This window comes from Xiphophorus maculatus, chromosome 14 (genome assembly GCF_002775205.1).
Source record: "Xiphophorus maculatus strain JP 163 A chromosome 14, X_maculatus-5.0-male, whole genome shotgun sequence".
Lineage (NCBI taxonomy): Eukaryota > Metazoa > Chordata > Actinopteri > Cyprinodontiformes > Poeciliidae > Xiphophorus > Xiphophorus maculatus.
In genome coordinates, this window is record NC_036456.1 from 645,416 (window position 1) to 669,041 (window position 23,626).

The window sequence follows — 23,626 nt, forward strand, 5'->3', positions numbered from 1 at the left end:
ACTCTGGGAATAGCATGAATTATCTTGTGAAATTTTCTGGAAGAAACAGGAAAATTGGACAGACATAAAGTGCTAATATATTGAAACTGATATCAAAAACCTCAGTTTTTAATGGTTAGATTGTCTCTGTCTCCCTTTCCAATATGGCGGACAAATTAACGTGTCGCTCCAATGACGTCTCCGACAGGAGGGACGTAAAATGGGCGCGACTTAAAGCAGCATGATTCTGGTATTTTTTGAAGTCGCTGTTGTTTTTGAAGTTCTGGAGAGAAGCCAGTAACCGGATCTCCAACTCAGACATGGAGATTAGCGAGGCAAATATGGACAGCTTTGGAATAGAAGTTATTCTTCCAGAGGAGGGAAAAACAGCGCCACGTTGTCCGCATGGTGAGCGGATAGCTGCAACACAACAACAAACTTAGTCGTTTCAAAAACTGTATACCTGTTAAATTTAATGTTAAATAATTAGCTCTGAGAGATGAACTTATGCTAAACTCGGGATTTGTGTTTATGTTTTAAAAACGCTTTGAAATCAGTTAACTTTAAAGAGGCTAGGCTTATTTCTCAAGATGCAAATCTAGAATACTTAAAGATGCTGTTCCGTGATTTGCTTGTTTTCTTTAGCGAATGATTTTTGATCACTGATAATCTGCAGAACTTTAACTGGTTTAGATTCCTGTTTCTATCTGATTGGTTTCTCTGCATGACCTTCACTCTTAATTTGCGTAAACACCTTATTCTGCATTTATCACAGTGAACAGAATGATTTGCATCATTAACTTGTACAGCTTTAGTTAACATGAACAACTTGTGTCGTTCTGCCCGCTGAGAGGGGGAAGGGAGGGGGGTTCTCAACAGAATGATGACAATGGTATTGACTTTACTGGTGGTGCATGCATTGGTAGGCTAATACCAAGGGCGTAGGTTTGGTCTAAGTTTTGGTGGGACCTTACAACTTACTGACCCCCCCTCCCCCCGCCCTACCATTTTTGACCAGGGGGGGGGGGGCACCACATTGGCTTATAGCCCCCTCCCCCCAACCATAACCAGATCATACATCTTGTGTATACAACCAGATACAGTCATACTCAGCAGATCAGTTCAAGAACATTTTACTTTTTCCTTTTCAAAATTCAGCAAACATTACAAGTAAGATCAAAAGAAATATCCTCTGGATCTACTGATTATACAACAAACACAATTGCAGATAAGAACAAAAAATGACTTCTTGCACTTCAGGAAAAAGATCCAATTGTTGAGATATTATGCATTTAAGAGGAAAAAAGATTCATAAAATTGCTTGCCCTGCTGTCTGAGCATCCTATGTGAAAAAGTATTACATAATTAACAGACCTATTCTACCTCACATTCAGTGCTGACCTTACTAAACACCGGACTTTACAACAAATGCATTGCGTGATAGATATCTAACTTATGGGTCCCCTCACTGTACTTATAGCCGAGGTAGCGAAATAACTTCTAATGTCTGTTGTCCTTTTCTTTTTTGGTATTATGGTCTTGGAGACTCATAATAAATGTCAAACTCAGAAGGAGACGCGTTCACTGTCAGCACCGTGGACCAAGCTTCCGTTCCGCGTGTGGCCAGCTGGCCGCCGCCTGGTGCAGCTAATCAAAGAACGTAGATCCACGTTCTGTGAGCCAATAGCGGGTCGTCATAGTTCAGAACAACAAATTTTAAAATGAATGCTACCACTGCGCAGTATATTGAAATATTAAACTAATCAATGTAGATTTTCGTTTATTTATTTTGTTTTTGTTAAAAAATACTTTTTTTTTTTTGAATTAATATGGCAAAAATTGGTCGGGACTATTTTATATCCCTTGAATATTGGTCGTGACATGTCACGACCGTCCATACCCAAACCTACGCCCCTGGCTAATACCCTCTCTGCCTGGTTTTCCACTAGTAACATTAGCCAGGTACCTAAAAGATAAAATGATAGTGACATCACATCCTGTGTTTCAACAGGTCCTACTTTACTTTTTGAGAAGGTTGACAATGGAGGCAGTAAGGGCAGGCGGTTTTATGCGTGCTCAGCCTGTCGAGACAGGAAAGACTGCAGCTTTTTTCAGTGGGAAGATGAAAAGGTATGTAAAAGTTACTTGTAATGTTTGGATATTAAGTGTTGCAGGTAAATGACTTTGATATGTTTCCATTAAAGGTGTCAAAAGCCAGGATGCTGGCCAGAGAAGCAGAGATGCTGTCAAAGAGGCCTCGGTTCACTCAGCAGGAATGTTGTAGCAGGTAAGAGTTGTGCTATAGGACTCCGAACTGGTCTTGTCTCTGATTCTTTATGAATAAACAAATGAATGAAAATATTAACTGACCAAAACTTATCTCCTCAGGTTTGTGCAGTTTGCTTCTCTCCCATTTATTGAGAAGAAGTTCTGTGAGGATTGTCAGATCCTTCTCCTGCCTGCAGAGCACAGCGCTCACTCTGCCCACAGGACCACAGCGGTCACCGCGGCCCAGCTGAGGAGGCCCAGCATCCTGCTGCGTCCGCTAGACAATAAGAAGAGCAACGCCCAGTACCTGTTCACCGATCGCAGTGCACACTTCCTGCTGGATACTTTAGTTGGTCTGGGATATAAAAAGGTTCTGTGTGTGGGGACACCTAGGTGAGACAGATTGCATTTAAGGGTCTCACCACATTAGGCAGACACACTTTCTCTGAGTTATTTTATTGAAATTACAAAATGACTCAATATTCCGAGTTTCCCTTCACAGGCTGTGAATTAACAGGGAATCAGGAGTTCCGAAAGGTTCCATCCATGATCCTATCTTGTTTTCATTACAAATTAAACAAGATGGTTATGAGCATGTTACTATCATAACTCATGATGCCATGAGTTATGACATCATATGTCATATATGTCATATACAGTATGTGCTATACAAATAAAATTTGATTGATTGATTTAATTGATCATATGTCATAACTCATATATTGACATTGTAAAAATTAGTATCAGTTTAACTGTCATATCTACGGTGGGATAGGAGGGTCAGCAAAATGTAAAAACCACAATAAAACGATGAATGCCACAACTTCTGTTGTGACTTTTACTGGGTTTTTTGATCATTCTGGGACACTGTATATGCTACAAAACTTTGACTATGCACATTTTAATCTTACATTGTTAATACGTTATGGTGGTTTGTGCCAGACTACAGGAACTGATCAAGCTGAGAAACCTGGAGCCAATGAAGAGTTTGTTGCTGGACATTGATTTCAGGTAAGTTTGACTGTATTCTTTATTTGTTCATTTTTTCCAGTATTTTTTCAATGGGAGCAAGCTCCCTATATCTTATTGCTGCACCAGAAGCCCAAGTCATTAACTCTCCTATGCTTTACAGTTGGAATAGGCTGCTTTGAGAGTTATTCACATTTCAAGTTTTCTCTTGGAGTATATTATATTTTAGTACTGGACAATAAATGTATTTCAATAATTCATTGAGGAACAGAAAATGTCAATTATAATAACAATGTAGGCTTCAAAACTCAATAGACAAACCTAACCCCTACCAGCCAACATCTGTGGCCACTATTACATAAACCTTCCTGTTCATAAGTTCAGTTATTCAGATTCTCCGTCTCATTTTAAGAAACCCCAGTGAAAGGTGGGAAAATATTGTGTTATTGTGACCCCTGGTGGAAATTATTTAGACCATTCAATACAAAAGAAAAAGAAATTTGTGATCTAGGAAATGGGTTAGGGCTATGCTATTAAATAATATATAAAAATTATAAAATGTCTGTAACTTGGTTCCATGATGCATCAGTACTTGTACCTATCACTTTTTCTACTCTTTGCTTTGTGATTTATTGTAAAATAAATGCGTTTATAATTTTCTATAGCTTTGTTGGAGTCCACAGGAGGTGATTTGGAATCTAACACTTATCTTAACCAGGTCTTACTGCTGTTGTGAAGACACTAATAAAGTTAAAGGAATAATTTGCAGTACTGAAATCTGGAGAGGATATGAAAATGTTTCAGTGGCACTGGTTTCTTAAAAAGAAATCGTGCTAAGACCACATACAACCATGGTGGAGTGGAACATAGAACAAGTTTGGAACCACAAGCACTGTCAATAGAGCTAGATGTTTGACCAAACTGAGTAGACTAGCCTTTGTCAGACACAGGACAAAGATACAATCCTAAGACAGAGCTCTAGCTCTGGACATAAAACTATCCATGGTTAAGCATTGCTCATGCACTCTGCCACTCAGAAGAAGAAGTTCTTCACTTTACATCACACAGCAGCTCGCTTTGAGTTTGTCAAACTGCAGCTTAGAAACCAGGTTTATATGATTCTTTGGATTGATGACATCAAAATAAAACCTCCTGAGCTGAACTTCCAGGGGTGGACACTGCTGCTAACCTAGAAAACACCATGAGAAAGTGCCTTCACAGTGGTGCAGCATTGTGGTGGCAGCATCTGAAATGTCTGTCTATCTTTCATGTCAAACCAGCATCACTAAGCATGGGATAAAATACACAAAACAAGTGTGCCAGCCTGATAGGGGTGTGAATGTTTAGAAAAGACTGGATTAACAAACAAGTAGCATTTAAAAAAAACAACACATCTTTATTAAAAATAGTTTTTGTCTTGAGTATTGTTGGGTACTGTGTGTAGATCTTTGAGAACACTAACCCCATGCCCAAAAGAAGTTTGACAAACGCATGAAAAAAAGTAATTACTACAGCATTAACACTTGAAGTTTGTCCATCCATCCATTCATCCATCCATCCATCTTCTTCCGCTTATACGGGGTCGGGTCGCGGGGGTAGCAGCTTCAGAAGGGAGGCCCAGACTTCCCTCTCCCCAGCCACTTCTTCCAGCTCTTCCGGGGGAATCCCAAAGCGCCTAAAGACATAGTCCCTCCAGCGTGTCCTGGGTCTTCCCCGGGGCCTCCTCCCGGTGGGACGTGCCCGGAACACCTCACCAGGGAGGCGTCCAGGAGGCATCCTGACCAGATGCCCGAGCCACCTCAACTGGCTCCTCTTGATGTGAAGGAGCAGCGGCTCTACTCTGAGTCCCTCCCGGATGACTGAGTTTCTCACCCTATCTCTAAGGGAGAGCCCAGACACCCTACAGAGAAAACCCATTTCGGCCGCTTGTATCCGCGATCTCATTCTTTCGGTCATGACCCAAACCTCATGACCATAGATGAGGGTGGGAATGTAGATCGAACGGTAAATCGAGAGCTTCGCTTTTTGGCTCAGTTCTCCCTTCACCACAACAGACCGGTACAGCGCCCGCTTGACGGCAGACGCTACGCCAATCCGCCTGTCGATCTCCCGCTCCCTTCTTCCCCCATTCGGGAAGAATGGGGGAAGTGAACTCCTGTGAACTCCCCCACTTGGGGCAGGACACCCCCCTTGACCCGGAGAAGGCACTCTACCCTTTTCCGGCTCAAGACCATGGCCTCGGATTTGAAGGCACTGGTCCTCATCCCGGCCGCTTCACACTCGGCTGCGAACTGCTCCAGCGAGAGCTGCAGATCACGACCTGATGAAGCCAAAAGGACCACATCTGAGGGACACGGTCAAACGCCTTCTCCAAGTTCACAAAACACATGTAGACCGGTTGGGTGAACTCCCATGCACCCTCCAGGACCCAGACGAGGGTGTAGAGCTGGTCCAGTGTTCCATGACCAGGACGAAAACCACACTGCTCTTCCTGAAGCCGAGGTTCGACTATCCGACGGACCCTCCTCTCCAGGACCGATGAATAGACCTTGCCAGGGAGGCTTAAGAGTGTGACCCCTCTATAATTGGAGCACACCCTCCGGTCCCCCTTTTTGAACAGGGGGACCACCACCCCAGTCTGCCAATCCAGGGGAACTGCCCCCGATGTCCATGCGATATTGCAGAGTCGCGTCAGCCAACACAACCCTACAACATCCAGAGCCTTAATGAACTCCGGGCGGATCTCATCCATCCCCGGGGCCCTTCCACCGAGGAGCTTTTTAACCACCTCGGCGACCTCATCCCTAGAGATTCAAGAGCCCAATCCAGAGTCCCCAGGCTCAGCTTCCCCAATGGAAGGCATGTTGGTGGAATTGAGGAGGTCTTCAAAGTATTCTGCCCACCGGCCCACAAAGTCCCAAGTAGAGGTCAGCAGCACACCATCCCCTCTATAAACAGTGTTGGTGCTGTATTCCCCCCCCAACCCTCCCGAGATGCCGGATGGTGGACCAGAATCGCCTTGAAGCCGTACGGAAGTCTTTCTCCATGGCCTCTCCAAACTCCTCCCACGCCTGAGTTTTTGCATCAGCAACCACCCGAGCCGCATGCCGCTTCACCCACCGGTACCCATCAGCCGCTTCCGGAATCCCACAGCCCAAAAAGGCCAGATAGGACTCCTTCTTCAGCCTGACGGCATCCCTCACCGAAGGTGTCTACCAACGGGTTCGAGGGTTGCTGCTGCGACAGGCACCGACAACCTTGCGGCCACAGCTCCGATCTCCCGCCTCGACAATGGAGGCACGGAACACGGTCCACTCAGACTCAATGTTCCCCACCGCCCCCGGGACGTGTTCGAAGTTTTGCCAGAGATGGGAGTTAAAGCTCCGTCTCACAGGGGATTCCGCCAGACGTTCCCAGCAGACCCTCACAACACGTTTGGGCCTGCCAGGTCTGACCGGTCCGGTCTCATGCAACATGATTCTATTAATCAATGACATTGAAACTGTTAACTGGTGAATCCTAGTGACGATTCACAATGCCTCTATGGAACAAATGGATTTGTAGGTTTAAAGGGAATAACAGAACTCTAGATCAGTGGTTCTTAACCTGGGTTCGATCGAACCCTAGGGGTTCGGTGAGTCGGTCTCAGGGGTTTGGCGGAGCCTCCGCCACAGAGGTCAAGACACACCCGACTCATTATGTATATTCGTGATGACACGCCCGCTTGGCCATCACTTGCTGCAGATGATCACGTTACATTAATTGGCCAATCAGTGCTACAGGGACTTTAGTGTGCTCAGTAGTCACCGTGTGACTGTCGTAGTCGTACGTTGTATGGTTTCTTTCTTAATATTTTAATCCATACTAACTATGTCGAGCAAAAAAAGAAAGTGGTCGGACGAATATGTACAACATGGATTCACATGTATCACGGAACGTGATGGGAGTCAGCGTCCTATCTGCATGATTTGCAATGTCAAGTTGAGCAACTCTAGTCTCGCACCGGCAAAACCGAAGGAACACTTCTTGAAGCTGCATGGAAATGGGGAATACAAGAACACAACGCTCGCTGAATTCAAGGTGAAAAGAGCCAGATTTGAGGAAAGGGCCACTCTGCCTGCTCTTGGATTTGTACCCATGAACAAACCGATCCTCACCGCATCGTACGAAGTTGCTTACCTGATCGCAAAGCAGGGCAAGCCGCACACCATCGGTGAAACACTTATAAAACCAGCAGCGTTCAAGATGGCGAATCTGATAAACATTTACCTATGTCTTGAATTTGGAAAAAAATCATATTTGATTTATCACTAAAGAAGGGTTCGGTGAATGTGCATATGAAACTGGTGGGCTCGGTACCTCAAACAAGGTTAAGAACCACTGCTCTAGATAGTTTGGGCAGTTCTGGTTCTCTGCTGATTTCAAGAAGCGTATGGCTGGGAACAATGGCTCCGTGAACTGGTGATGAGCTCTGTCAAACACTGGAGACAAACCTGCCGAAATCCTTTGCAGTAAAACCATACTGACTGCATCATAAAACATCAATGGCGTTCAAGGCAGTGCCCCGCCCCTCTGAGGTTAATGTGATATGACTGTGGCAGGTCTGCATGTCAATCACAATGGGCAATGAATCTGGGGAAGGAAGAAGGAAAGCATAATGGAACTAAAGTTCCTATAACCCTGTCACTCTCCCATTTGTTTTCAACTAATTGCATCAGAATGGGCTAGGAAGCTTTTTTGAAATACCTAACAACATAGTCTTCCTCTGTAGTTGGGCCTTGAGGTTTTTGGAGATGGAGGAAAGAGGTTTCAGAAGCTTCTCAAATCTTTTGTCATTAAGTTTGATAACCTTCTCTGCGGTGTCGGGCCTTTTAGGACTGGATGTGTGATTACCCAGAGGAAAGTCGCAATGAGTGATATGAAATAAAACCTAAATTAAGATGATTAACTTACCTGACAATCTCTGACTGACCCTTGAGAAGAAGGACATGCGGAAGTAAGACATCAGTTGAGTACCTTTGCAACTGGTAAACCATCATGTTGTAAAGAATTGGAGTCAAACCTTATTTTCCTTTGGTGTGAGGGTCTTATTCAGCACACTCAGGATGATGCTAATGCTCTTTGTGACTTGCTCCTGATGGTTCACCCAGTTCTTCAGTATCTGGTCCAGCCTGGTTCTGGTCCGTTTCAGCTCCATATCCAGAGTGTCGACTACAGCCTTCTCATCCTGTTTAGGACACACAGCATGTTTTTGAAGTGGTCCTGTACCTGATGTCTCATTACCTCTGTGGTCCGCTTGATGGGGGAGAGGGGAGGAAACGACTTACAGACAGATGTTATAGTTCTGCGGTTGAAATGCACGCAGATCATATGTTTAAGTTCTGCCAGTGTTCTGTCCCATACTCACTGAGAGATCTGCTTTGCGTTTCTTAAGAGACTGGATGTGCGCGTCCGTCTTGGCTCTCTCAGTTTTGAGCTCCTCCAGACACTGGGATAGCAGCTCCTGCAGACAAGTCAGCTCAGTCAGTTATTAGTTTTACACCTGGTATATTTTGATATGTTTACAATTTTACAATCTTGAAGTGAACCAGGCATTAGCAGAGAATGCCAGTCTTCCCTCTCCCCAGCAACTTGAGGGATAATCCATGTCTAGTGCATGGTGCACTAGACATCTCCACATCTCTAGTGAGGTGTTCTCACTAGAGAATTCCTCACTACTGAGGTATTCTGGGGAGGATATTCAAGGGAAAGACCCAAGACATGCTGGAAGACTTTGACCTTGGGATTCCCTCTCAAGTTGCTGGGGAGAGGGAAGACTGGCATTCTCTGCTAATGCCTGGTTCACTTCAAGATTTTAAAATTGTCAACCGACTTTCAAAATCTGGGACCACACACATGGTAATTAAAAAGTCTGATGCATAAATGCTTTGGTCATACAGTGTGTGTGGTGTACAGCCACATCGCAGGAGCAACACACTACACACAAACCGATTTCACTCTCCAACATTCAGATGCAACACTGAAAATCTTGCCAAACTTAAGCAATCAAACGGAGTCCAGAGTAAACAAGCATGATCAACTGAGAAGAAGAAATGGCGATAGTATGTGGACTATAATCAAAAAATATAAACACATCCAAAATGTCCACCAGATTTTCTGGTGTGCCATAGCAGTTGTTTTGTCTTATGTGTATTTAGGTTCCTCTCACCAGTTACGTCACATACAAGGGGCTGCATTCATGTTTGTCCTCAAAGACAAACTGAAAAATCAGACAAGACAATCCACCATGTCCAGTGTCCCTGATTTTAGATCGGAGTGGTCCCTCAGTCCTTCCAAGTGGACCACATAATTCTTAGCACACAACACAAAGCAGGAATATTGCTTAAGATTATCTTAAGAGTCGTATGGTCATCCTTAAGATTGTCATAAGGGGGAAATCAGGCCAAAATGTAGCATAAAAATAATGCCACTATTTGACCCTAGATGAGGTAGAAGATGATGGCTGTAGCACCTAACCGCTATGAATATCAAACATCCGCTATATTAAACTTCTGTCTTATCTGGTCATGTATTTGACAGGTGAATGAACTGTTGTTTGTGCTCACAGCCAATAGATATTAGTTATTGTGATATTGATAATATCACAATAACTATTTCTGCTAAACACTGCATGCATTTAATGTTTATTTTCTCTCCCTGCAATTTGCTGTAGATATTGTTTGAAAGGCTCTATGCAATAAATTAACTCGCTTTGTACGTAAATTTGGACTTTATTTTGAGAGCGTGACCGAGGAAAAATTGCTTTTCTTATTTCGGCTTGAGTTGGTGCTGATAAACCTTCAACACAACCAGGGGCGCAACTGCATACTATCTGAGGTGTATGTGAACATGTCATGCGCCCCCCCCCCCCCCCGCCCCCCTCCTCCTCCATAGGTTTAATATGTCCATACAGCTCTCCCTTATTCATGCACTTAAAAAATACAGTAATTAATAATTATTGTATGTTACGTTGCCTCCCTAATGTTTTTGTTCCTTCCTGATGTGTGAATAAATCGCATCCTTGAAAGCAATTAAAAAGGAATGAAACAAAAAATAGGCCAATATTTTATCATTTAATATATAAGTGAGCCAAAGAGCCACTTCCACAGCCTCTAGAACAGCCTATTTAACGCTGTTAAATACAGAAAATGGCGACTAGAAAACATTTCCCCACATCGTTTTGGCGTCCCTTCTAGTGCAGCGCCCCTATGCATTGCATACAGTGCATACCCACTTTTTGTGCCACTGAACAACCAGATCTTCAAATCAAGACCCAGGTCTTAGAGCCTGCAGGAACTCAGCCACATGTTTACCTGAGAAGGCTGGACATCTTTGGCCGCTTTCCTCTGTAGTATGGGTGATCGTGGAAAAGGCTGAACAGGCTGGTCACTGCTGGAGTCCAGTGGAGTGAAGCTCGCTCCATCCTGCAACAAGCCAGATAGGCCAGCAGAGGGAGCCAAAAGCTCACCTTGAATTGCCTGAACAGGCTGTTCATTACTGACAAATGCTTTGTTTTCAGCCATTTCTCAGGAACTGCAGCTAATTGAAAATTAACCAAAATATGTCAAAAATGTTAAATTCATACTTTGATTATATTAATGTTAATATTAATATGTTAGTATTTTCTTGTTTAAAACATTCCTGCTGGTAGAATAAAATTGCTTTAATAACAGTTGTTTCATGCTGGTGATACTTTGAAGTCTTACACCAGATCTACTGAAACAATGAGCGAAGGGGATGAGAATGCTCTTTCTAGACCCGAGTGGCTTTCTTATGCAGGGCTCCTTCACGTCATTTCTGAAATCTGAGATATTATTCCAAGTCTCAAACCAAGTCAGTGTGTGTTTACTTGCAATTACGCTCTCGGTTCCCTCAAAAGAGAGTCATCTTGATTTTTCATATCTGTAATCTGCATGGAACTTGAAATGAAGTCTGTTATGCACAATTGTACTCAGGAATTTAAAATGAGCAACCTTCTTGGGGAAAAAAAGTATACTTGTGTTAAATTACACATAGGTGAACTGTAAAGCAATCATTTGCTCTAGGGTTTTATTTGGGATATCAGAGTAAAGGGGGTTCATTAACAATGCACGCTACACGTTGCTAATTTTGATCTGTAAAAAGTAATTCTTCTGTGTCACATTGTGCTGGTTTGTCATGTCAAATCCTGCAAAAATAAACAAAATTCAGAAGTTGTTAATGTGAAAAAATGATAAAAAGGTCTTGGTTTGTGAACTCTTTTTCCTGGGACTGTAAATCACTTCAAGTTTCATTAAACTTGTCTAATCATGCTAGAGTCTCTAGACTACTCCTATTCTTTTCCTTTCGTTTCAAGCTGACCATTAATCTTCTCCAGTATCGGAGACAGTAAAAGCTGCTTCTAAAAAAATAAAAATAAATTTAATTTAAAGAACTCTTACCTAGGTCACTGGACTTCGTTTCTCTAAAAAACTGTGCACCAAGTGGGTTGTGTCGTTTCAAGCTTCAACCTCTAGCACAAGTTACCTGGGTACATTCAGTGGTTCTGTTTTTATGTGTGCACTCTCTAGAACACAGTCAGGCCCAGACAAGCCTAGATGGGTTCCATGAAACATCAGAACTATTTGTGTGTGTTTCAGATATGCTCAGTTCTACAGTCAGGATGAGTTCTGTCACTATAACATGTTTAACCACCACTTCTTTGGCGGAGAGGTAAGAGTTGAGTTTGCAGATCCAGCTTAAGGCAGTTTCAGCTCTGACTGACGGAGTGTTGTCCTTTCAGGCCTCCAGAGCTGTTTTGGATGCATTCCTGACAGAGGCGGATGGGGAGCAGGTGGTGATGGTAGCAGACCCTCCGTTCGGTGGACTGGTCAAACCTCTGGCCAACAGTTTCTCCTTGATTTCTCAAACGTGGAAGAAGCTGCGGAACTCTGGTTAGCAGGTTTTTAGTTCCTTGCCACATGTATTACTGACAGATTTTTTTTTTTTTTGCTTCAAACCTCCTCAAAACAACACAGAGATATCAATAAATGACAATTCTGTGAATATTTAAAATTCACAAATATTATTGATCCCAAAGGGATTAAATATTGTTGCAAATCATTAATTCAAATTCTTCAAAGAGTTATTTTAGATAGTGATGGCTGTTGGCTGGAAAGATCTCCTCTAGTGACCTGTGTAACAGTGATTTTGAAGAATCCTCTGACTGAAGACACTAAGTTTTTCCAAGACAATCTCATGGAGAGGATGATCTTGTGAATTTTACAAGCATTAGTTTACTGAATATAGACTAATTTCTGGTCTAACGCCTACAGAAAGAGGAAAAGTTGCTTTAACCCCTGATGCCTTGAAATGTCATTCAACAATGATATGGATGTTGTTTGCCAGATTCGATGTGATTTAAATGCAGGAACTCCTGTGTTGAACTCTGACCTCTATGTGTTCAGGTGACTCTAACATTGACATTCCCATCATTTGGATCTTTCCGTACTTCTTTGAGCCTCGCATCCTGGAGTGTCTCCCTGCACTGACCATGCTGGACTACCAGGTACCAGCTTATTGAAAAATACACCTTTTCATTCCCAGGAGTTGTGTTTTTAATGTTATTCTGTACCTGAAGTAAAGCCCCAGTATTTATGGGCTTTAGTGACCACAGCTGCCTGCGAATAGCCAATATAAGCAAATGCTTCAGACTCCTTCTAAAGCCAGTCATAATTACCATTTTACTAATTTAGACACTAAATATACCTATGTGCATTAATACGCACAGTGGAATTCATTTTAGCACTAACACAGAAGCTAACATGCACAGCTTTCCTTATCTCCGCTACTGGATGTACAGCCAATCAGCACCAAGGAAACTGAATGGTGCTCCTGGCTTGGTTGCAAATTGCAGCCAATAGATTGTCATGTAGCATTGCCCCCAGGTATTTCAGCTTCTTGGGCTGCATTTTCTTTCATATATCTTAGGAACACTCTATGAAATACTCTGGAGATCTTCCACAAATAATCTGGAGTCACATTCCACAGAGAAACCTGCAAATACTGAACTTAAAATAGGCAGGAGTCTACTGTACACAGTAAATGTCTATAAACTGGGGTTGCACCAATTGCAATTTTCTGGCCGATCACCAATATTTAAAAAGCCTGAGTTGAAAAGTTACTAAGTTGGCAATAGAGAGGCAGTTATTGTTAACCATGCTTCTGCAGACGTGACCTAGTGGGCAGGTCAGTCAGTCAGGCATCACTACAGAGGACAGTGGCTGATTTTCAGACCTTTGTGAAGGAAGATAACATCGGTTTCTCATGTAAGTATCAGCTAATTGCTGATTTTCAAAAATAATAGAAATCCATTCATTTTCAGTAAGATGCTGCAACTACCCCATAGTGTTGGAGGCATGTCATTCCCTAACTTCATGTACTATTACTGGGCCGCCAACATTAGAACCTTACTGTATTGGTTAAAGAATGACATTCCTGCTACAAGCCGGGTGGCCTTGGAAAGAAAGTCAACTACATCTAGTTCTCTCTCTACCCCCAGCTACCTTTTAAACAATCAGTTTCAACTTATACTTCCAACCCAGTGGTAATCCACACAGTAAAAATCTGGAATCAGTGCAGGAGGTCAGTCCATGTATTTTCAGGCAGTTCGTTTTTTCGTTTAAAATGAAAAATGGAAAAACAAAAATAGACTCGTTTTTTCATTTTTTGTTTATCAAAAGAAAATCGGAAAACAGATAACAGCTCGTTATCTGATTTTCCATTTAGTGCACAAAATGGAAATGGAAAAAACAGATAACGAGCGCTGAATTTCGATTTTCATGATTTCATTTTTGACAAGTGGTCTGACCCAGAAGTTCTCTGTCCTGCTTTCACAAGAGCCGGGTCACACATTGTACTGGCTGCACACATATACATATAGCCTGTTTCAGGCTATATACTGTAGTAATTTCTGCCAACTGCAAGTCAGTTTAAGTAATGCTCCTGTGAGAAACAAACAATACCGGACATCCAGCTACCGAGAAAAATGGTTAGAATGAGTTTCTATTTTGAAAAGCCAGAGTGCGGGGGCGTGGCTTTCCACACCAACCTGCAGCCATACCTGTCTGGTCTCTGGACCAGCAAGATGGCTTCTATTGCACTGTGCCACCAGCAGCAGTAGATAGAGGTAAGAACACTATTAATATGTCACAACAAGTTGTTTTTAGGCGAGAAAGTAGTAGTGATGGCCAAATGAAGTAAAGCAATGAAGCTTCCCAGCCCGTTGCTTCACCCAAAGGTTCATTACTCAGTGGTTCTTTCATTTCTCTCTAGTGACATCTGCTGTTGAAACTGGCAGCCTGTCACTCAGCTAGACATACTTAAAAAAATTGTAAATGCAATATTGTCACAAAGTTTTTGTCAAACTCATGTTTAATAACAGGAGAGTGAATTAAATTCTATTTAACGCATCTTTTTTAGTTATTAAAATGATTTGTAGCCAATCCTGGTATATGTTAACTGTCAGTGGCTGTTTTCTTTTGTCATCAACTGATTTGACAATAAAGACATTTGTTTTAGTGTATTTGGAGTGCAGTGCTTGTTGGGGCAGACAGTATTCTTTGAGTTTTGATTTGCATCCTGAAAAACTAAAATTTTTCAAAAATTATTTTTCTTGGATTTCTATTGGCTCTCTGATCCCTTATATTTTTACTAATCAGCCAGAATTTTACTCTTCCAACAGCTTTAGTCTGTTTCTGCTGTGCAAGACTGAGATATCGTTGCAGAACAAAGAAATAGTGGAAATTTAAAGAAGGTGAGAATTTTGGAGGTGAAGGGGTTAATTATTTTTATTTAAGAATCTTTTGAGTGATCATCTAGAAGTCTTCCCAGATGTCAGATTTTTTTCTTCTTGTTGGCTCCATTTCAATGTAGCACATTTCAGCAACAATGCAGTGGGTCACGTGATTTTCAGACACAAGCATCGGAGTGGGGCTTCATCTGACACGCCCCCTTTTTACTCGGCGACGCCTGGAAGCCTGGCTTCAGATGGCCTATCACTAGAAAGTAGCCCTCATAGCTTCATCTATCCACATAGTGAATCCAAAATTAGGCTTTTTTGAAATGTGCTCCGACGTTTTCGGAGCTGCGTAGCTCCACTACCGGGGCCAGGCGGCTCCAGGCTCAGCCGGCGGGTGGAGTGTTTTCCCCGCAAACCGCAGCCTGATCTTGGCAGGTCACTGTCGTTTTCCTCTGCTTATTATCTGTTCGTAGCGGCTCAAAGTGTGATATGAAGAGTTTAATGTGTTTGTAGGCTATCTGTACCGTTTGATACGTGTACCAAAATATAATATTCTTCTCTAGAGTTCTGAAGATATTCTGTTCAGTGTTTTCTTCTAGTTCCACTTACTAGTAATCCCTTCCTCATTAATGTTTTTTAGTTTGTAAATTCATATTTTTTTGTGTGTATGTGAAATATATTCTTCCCTTTGATTGGCTTCTTACGTGCAGAGTGTACCTTTTTTATTATTATTGTTTCATACAGGCAGCTCTTCAGGAGCAGAGGCCACAGCTCCAGGTTTGGATGCAGTTTCCCAGAATCTCCCAGTGATCCTCTTCCTCCTCCTGACATCATCTTCTTCACTGTCTCCTCATCTTTCATATACTTAAATTATAGGAATATTTGTTCATGACAGGGTACACATCTGTATAGGGGGGGGGAAGTTATGACAATTCCAAGGGCCCCTGACCAACAGGGGGGCCTCCACATTTTTATTCATTTATTTATTTTGTTCATAGAAATAATAAAAAAAAGGGGCCCTGTCAATTCCAAATTAATTATATTGTGTTCTCTAAAATTGTTTTTAGCAGTAAAAATTAAATGTTACCCCTTCTAGATCTAAAAGCACACATTTACCCTTAACACAACTTTAGCTTGGAATACAAAACAAAGTTAGAATATAAGCTCTGTGAAGGTATCATGATGAAATTAATTATACTTGTATTAATTGCCGCTTTATACGAGTGTACAAAGTGTGCCGGTCAGAGAGAACTTCTGGGTCAGACCGCTTGTCAAATATGAAATCATAAAAATGAAAATTGAGCGCTCGTTATCTGTTTTTTCCATTTAAATTTTGTGCACTAAATGGGAAATTGGATAACAAACTGAGCCGAGCCGTTATCCGATTTCCGATTTTTTTTTAATAAATGAAATACGAAAAAAAATCATTTTTCATTTCAAACAAAAAAACGAACTGCCTGAAAATAGACGAACTGAAGTCCTTTAAAAGTACAGTTATTATCATCTGTTCCAATATCGAATCGTCACGCTTGCTCCCCTCTTAGGAGATACAGCTTTCAATGCTCGGTGTCTAAAAGGAACATTTATTATATGATCTCTAAGTAGACAAGAAGTTTGCCTTACATGAACAGCTGGTACAGAAATTTGATATCCACAAATCACAGTTCTTCAGGCATTTGCTTTTGAGACATTGATCTCAAGCTGAGTGCTTTCCTCTGGGTCCTTTCACTTCCCTTGTGGATAAGATTCTGGAGTCTAGGTCCGACACAAAATGTTTAGAATACACGTTAAGAATTTATTCATTGCTCATTTCAAACAATAACACCAACTTGGATTCTCAGAAATACAGATGGCAGATGGACTTGGAGGAATCCATGTCAGACTCAGTTTGGCAAAAGGTTTTTTGAAATATTTATTTTTCCTGAATATGTCTGAGGCATGTTATTGTTCAATTTAAGGTAGTCCATTGTCTACATTGGTCCAAAGACATATTGTACATTTAGAAAGAACTTGGATCCAAAATGTGATCGATGCAAATAAACACCAGCCACACTTTTACACATTCTGGATTTGTCCAAAGCTATATGGTTAGCTATATATATTGGTAGTCTGTTTTTGACACTTTCTCAGGAATATTTGGACCAACTGTACATCTGTCACCATCCATCCAGCTTTATGCTTTCTACTCATTCATTCTTAGACTCATTCTTTGTAGATGGAAGGATCCACATCCTCTAGTAAATGGTCACTAGTTAAGGGAGGTTATGTGTTACATTCACTTGGAGAAGATTAGTTATACAGTCAGAAGATCTGTTCAATTTTATAACATCTGGCAGCCATTTACGTCTTATGTTGAAGTTTTCCAGCAGATATATTTGCGTAATGGTCAGATATTGGTTGTATCATTTACAGGGCTGAATTGAGGAGGGTCTGGGCCCCTGGGCTTGAGCCAAAGTGTGGGCCCTACTAAATCATGGTTATACAGTTACATATATCCCTGATTTCCTTCCCTTTGGGTGGTCGGCGCTTGGCCGTGACTAACTTGTGGAACCGATCCTATCCACAAACCTTATCTACCTACAAGGTCACAAAAATCAGCCACTGTCCACCATGAGAGGCTGATGGACAGTCGGAACCACAGGTCATCTCTCTATGCAAGGTTTACAACAGTCACTGCATGATTGACAACTTTTTTGCTATATTTTGCACACACACGTACAAAAAAATTTCAGCAAATCAGATTTTTAAAGATCGTGATCAGTCAGAAAATTGCTACCGGTGCACCTTTAATGAATGTAAAGATCATTACTACAAACAAAATAGTTATTAAAGAAATACTTGAACATCTTGAGTATGTCTACTCAACAGAGCTTTCCTAAGGAAGAAAAATGTGACAATGTTCTCTATCCATCCTCAATGTACAGCATTTCTTTTTATCCTTCATTTCTATCTTTATCTGTCTTCCTCCCTCTTTCAATTTTTATCAACTGTATCTTTCTCTCTAATTATCAGGCTTATTTCCTTACCAAGCTCAGATAGTCAGGCTGAGTACTTCCCCTCTGACAGCCAAACCTGGTCAAAACTTTTATTCTGTGATGACTGAATTTAGCAGCGTGTCAGGGCAGGACGCACTCAAGCTAATACAGTCGGCCCTTCGCCATATGATTAGAACAGCTCCTCCCGCTGCTGCTAGCTGGAAGCTAAAGTTAGTTCCGCTTTTTTAACTTCACATTGAGCGAGCGGAGCAGTCACATTACTTTTCTGTAACTTTAGCTATTTTCTTTCTGTTTGAATCGTTCTGTTGCTTTTTTCCACTCACTGAAACCCGTTTCAAAGCATCACTGACATTTAGCATCGTTGAAAATACAAAACACAGCTGCGGTGGATGGAGGGTAAATCAGTCACTGAGTTTGGATGTACTCACCAATTGGAGCTGGCTTTCAAAGCGCGATCTGGAGAAGAATCGTTTCTGATGTTTGTAAACCTATTGTTCTGATGCTTTAAAATTAACATCCATATTTTGACAGCTCCCTGCTTTTTGTTTAGCCCAGTAAATTCACACGAACTCATCAGTTTTTACCCAAAGCACAGGATCAATACTGTACGGATTATCCATCGTTGCACATGACGCAGAAGATCGCCCTTCCGCTGCGTCTGAATCTGCAGGCGCCAGATCGGACACAGCTCCAGATTCTGGTGGCACAGTAGAGCCACTGTTAGCAAGGCTAACGTTTTGAGAAGCGGAGAGGGACGGTGGTTCTGTTCCATGTCCAAAATGAGTTTAAAAAACCCTGTTAGCTTGGATATTTTCTTCATCACCTCTCTGTTGCGCTTATCCTTTTCTCTTGTTCCTGCGCTCCGCTGTCATACTTTCTGTTGTCCGCCATCGTAAGAAATTACTCCCTGATGCTCCTCCCCAAAGCATAAGAAGCCTCGAATTTGGACCAATAATAATCAAGCATTCATGATGGGCGTTGGCCAGAACAGATCAGACAGTTTTTCAACAACACTGTCAGAATACTTTTAGCCAGTGACAAAATTAAGGCATTCTGATCTTATTCATTCACAAAAGTACAAAGCACCTTTCAGGGCCCTTGAAGCACCGGGGCCCTGGGCTGCAGCCCTAGTAAACCCTTGCTAAAACCTGGGCTTGATCATTTATGTACAAACCTGAAACTTGCATTTGTTGTTTTATGAGCGTAAAGCGGTACATATCGGGGTAATAGATCCGGTATGGGAGGGATTTCTGTAGTGTGTCTTTTCTATTGGATTGTGTTGTTTACATAAAAAACAATATAAAAACTTTGATAAAAGAAATTAGGGCAGATTTATTGGTGCACTCCTTTCTTTATACCCTGTCAATACAGGGTACAAATGATACAAAATCAATTAAACCCCAGTTTTTTTCTTTTTGATTGGTTCAACCTGGGTTACTGGTCATTAAGGGTGTCTTTGGACCAGTTTCTTCATGAACAGTGAAGAGATGGTTTGATAAACAAGAGATAGACCAAGTAACAAGCAAGTTACAATGTCATTTTTCCTTCTTCACACATGAACTTTACTATTGGTCTTCTTGTATACAGCTCTCTATGATTGTTTTAAGTCGTAGTTCCTGGACAGCTTTAATCTGTCATTTAACAAAATGATTGAAATAGAAGTCACAAGTTAAACACCCAGAAAGACTGGCTGGATTAGATGTAATCTGGAGTTTCAGGGTATCCTGAGCAGAGTAGATGCTGATGGGGCATTCATCAAAGTTTTTTGGATTCTAACTGTATTTTTTATTTTTAACAAGGTGGACTATGACAACCATCCTCTCTATAAACACGGGAAGACGGGCAGGAGGCAGTCTCCTGTCAGACTCTTTACTAATATTCTACCCAAACAAGTTGTTCTGCCCAGAGAGGAGGGCTACAGGTATTGACTTGTCATTGACTCCTAATACAAAAGAGTTCTGTTTTGTATATGCCGTTGAAACAAGACGTTTACATACACTTACCAAAACTATTTCTGTTTGCTAAATTCAACAGTAAGAGACAGAATATTTCAGAGATTTATTTTTTTAATGTTTTAAAAATTAGAAGTTTACATACAGAATGCTTAATATCTCCCCAAACAATGAAGAGAAAGAACAATGATGATGTCATGACTTTGGAAACTAACCCAACACCTGGACTCACTGCATTCTGATTTGACATGATGGGTAAGGTAAAAAGAAATCAGGAAGAGCGTTAGTACAGCTGCACTAGTCCAGTTCATCCATGGGAACAATTCACCGATGCTTGAAAGACTGGAGCCACGTTCGTCTCTTCAACCAATTATATGCAGTATAGACATCTTCTACAAGGAAACAAAAAATGCTTGATCCAAGTCATGTAGTTCAAAGACAATGCTTCCAAATACTGAGAAAATGTACATAAACTTCTGATTTCCACTGTATTTGTTATACATCATCTTACATGATGTAGAATAATGTATCAAAGTTTGTGTTTAATACAGAGTTGTCCCATAATTTATTTATTTCTGCAGATTTTGCTCCATGTGTCAGAGATATGTGTGCTCCCTGAACAAACACTGCACTAAATGCAATCTTTGTCCATCCAAGGTATCACATGTTCTTCATAAATGTATTCTAAAACTGCAATAGTTTCTTAAAGTCTATAAATGCTATTTTCTGTTGGTGATTTTAGGATGGCCGTGAATGGAAGCACTGCTCAGCATGTGGGAAATGTGTGAAACCATGTAAGACATTAGATATTTTAATATTGTTTAGTTTTTTGTGCTTGATGTTGAGAATAAAAAAACCTTTTCCAACATCAGCCTGGAGCCACTGCACGTCCTGTGGCCGCTGCGCTCTGCCGGACCATCCCTGTCGGCAAGGTGATGGGGGTAATGGCTGCTTCAGCTGCGGCAGCCTGGAGCACCAACGGAAAGCCTGTCCTCTCAGAGATATGCGGAGGAAGAACAGGTAAGCCACATCACATCCTGGAAGGGATTACATATTTTCCTTCACCTACAGAGAATTGAATATGGAGCGTCTTAAGTTGTCTCAATATCTGGGTGTGTGTGCATGCATGTATGTGTGTGTGTGCGCATTTTTCTTTCTTTCTTTTAGTTTGGGGCCTAAAGCCAAGAGTCTGGGGAAGAAAGCTTCCCCTTATCTAGCGAAGCCTGGAGCCAAGAAGAAGTCTGGAGTAGCAAACAGAGCAAAGAAAAGAGCTGCTAATGCTCTGTGAACTCTCATCAGGTTATTTTTGTAACTTTTACGAAAATGTATTTTTTTCCATATTTGTTCCAACTGACACCATGTCTTGACAAAATAATATGAGACAGATAATCTGTGAAAAGATCAAAATGCACCACTCCTGGTTAAAAACAACTGTTCAGAGCAAGGAGGAGGGCCTTAAAGCTGTCAATCACCCCTGTGTACATGCTACTCCATGTGCTAATGGTGGAGAAACACCACCAAATTATTACTTGTTGTCATGCTAACTAGCATGATTGAGAGCGCTAAGACCCTCCTCCTGTCTCTGATTGGTTGTGTCTGACTAAGTGGTGTAATTTTGCCGTTAGTACTGGAAACACTGGGAGAAGGCAGAGGAGCTCAATCTTTTTCACACAGGATCTGTCTTATATTGTACTGTTACAAAGATCATTTTAACAAATATGTAAAAAAATCTATTTTCTATTAAAGATGCATACTGAATCTTTACCAGCTTCAAACATTGTTAGAAACTAACTATAAGTGTGGAAAAACATATAATTGACTCACCTGTACTTTTATAAAACAAAGATGAAACCAAGTTGGAAAAGGTGTGTGAAAAACTAGTTGACTGGATATCTTGTAGAACCCCATTCAGTGGTTGGTCCCACCACAACATTAAAATCAGGCTGATGTCTGGGCTTTGACTAGTTCATTGCAACAACTGAACTCTTCTCCAGTCATTCTGTTGTAGATTAGCTGCTGTGTTCCCTCGATCACCTGACCCAGCTGTTGGACAGATGGACTAGGGACTAACTAAAACACTTTGGTGTACAAAGGATATCTAAGTCTTGTGCCTGCAGATAAACAATTTCAAATCATCGCCTTCCCAACACCGTAGGTGATAGTATGAGATGTTTCTGCTGAAGTGCTCTTTTTCTTTGCTCTCACCTTTTCTGCCATCTGTCCAAAGAACATTGTGTCAGAATTTAAGTAGTGCTGCTATATTGTTTTCAGAGACGATAAATCTTCTCCTGGAAAACTTTCCAAACAGCCAATCGTTTCAGTACAATTGTCCTACAGTAATATTAGGAATAATTTTAGAATATTTTGAACCCCAAATTATTTTTATCAGGATGTGAGACTTAAAATTAAAAGAATAGGTGCTTTTTAAACTACAAATAAAAATCAGACTGGCTGTTGTTAAAAATTCCATGTTTGAGTTCAATAAAGAAAGACTCAATGTGAAGTTCTTGTATAATTTTTTCGCTGATCACTTTGTATATATATACAGTATATATATATAATATATATTGTTGTTACGCAATAGCCAGCCCCGCCCTAAACCTCACAACACCCATGGGCTGACTACTGGCCAGCTCTCCGTCTAACGGGTCCGGAAAACCTCTGAACCTTCGAGTCTTACCCTGAAACAGGTCTGGGAGAGATGATCTGTCTAAGCTGGTGTCGAAGGAGACTCAACTAGCCTCTAACTACCTACGATCCAGGAGTTATGACCTTTTTCAGTTAAGAAACAGTCAGCTGAGTATCCCTCACAACTGCATAACTTCAGTAACCACTCCTGTTGGCGGTAGCTCTCCCTCTATCGACAACGTGCACTTGTTACAGACTAGTCAATTTTCAGTGGCTCGGCATGAGCCCAAGGTCATTATTTTATCAACACTAAAGGAATTTCTGAAGCCACCACATTTCTAGAGAAATGTACGTACATGGATTTTACATTAACCAGAAGAACCATAAAATGACAACTGACTCAATTAATTTCGATGTCCACAATCCTTATTAGAATTTTGATGCATCTTTATTAAGCAAGCGTTTAGCAGGGGTAAATGACAAACAGTTTAATTATCAATGATTGCGAAATAAAAGTAAAACTCAATTTGAATATAATCACCTTAATAATTTCCTAACTTCTTTCCCTAAACTGTGTCACTAATTTACTGAGAGAATATTGCGGACCCAGTGAGGACTGCTTCTTAATGATAGACAGGCACGGGTAGCTAGGCAACGGAGCAGGCAAACAAGAAGGAGGTATTTCATGCTACACTGCAAAACCAGAAAAATTTACCAAGTATTTTTTTTCATATTTTTATTGATATTTTTTCTTATTGAACAAAGGTGTTGACATATTCCAGGGTGCAAAAGTGTTTCACATAAACAAATTGTTTACACCATCCACTTTAAGATGCATGTTTTCAGGAACAAAGAACACATGCAGAACACCTCCAATAGTAGAACATAGTGAAAAAACACATACACATGTACATATGTGTCAGGTCTAAATACCTATTAAACAAACACAGGAAAGACAAGAGAGTTAGATTCTTTGTTTCTCGCGAGGAGAGCAGACAGAGATGTGCTTTCAGTTACAAATCTCCAACCGCTCTGAA

General features: G+C 41.2%; 1 protein-coding gene across 2 annotated transcripts; it reads left to right on the forward strand.

The window, feature by feature from the left end:
- The first annotated feature begins 202 nt into the window (after window positions 1-202).
- zcchc4 (zinc finger CCHC-type containing 4) lies at window positions 203-22,464 on the forward strand. 2 transcript variants are annotated; one of them, XM_005815168.3, is made up of 13 exons: window positions 203-387; window positions 1,991-2,109; window positions 2,184-2,266; window positions 2,368-2,640; window positions 3,190-3,258; window positions 11,874-11,946; window positions 12,017-12,167; window positions 12,681-12,781; window positions 19,809-19,930; window positions 20,543-20,618; window positions 20,704-20,755; window positions 20,834-20,981; window positions 21,129-22,464. In XM_005815168.3, exons 1-13 carry the CDS (start codon window positions 300-302, stop codon window positions 21,247-21,249), a joined length of 1,476 nt encoding a protein of 491 aa, XP_005815225.2. In that variant the 5' UTR covers window positions 203-299; the 3' UTR covers window positions 21,250-22,464. The 2 variants fall into 2 exon arrangements, with proteins under 2 accessions (XP_005815225.2, XP_023202087.1); XM_023346319.1 differs by lacking the exons at window positions 19,809-19,930; window positions 20,543-20,618; window positions 20,704-20,755; window positions 20,834-20,981; window positions 21,129-22,464 and adding an exon at window positions 15,758-15,923.
- The last annotated feature ends 1,162 nt before the right edge of the window (window positions 22,465-23,626 follow it).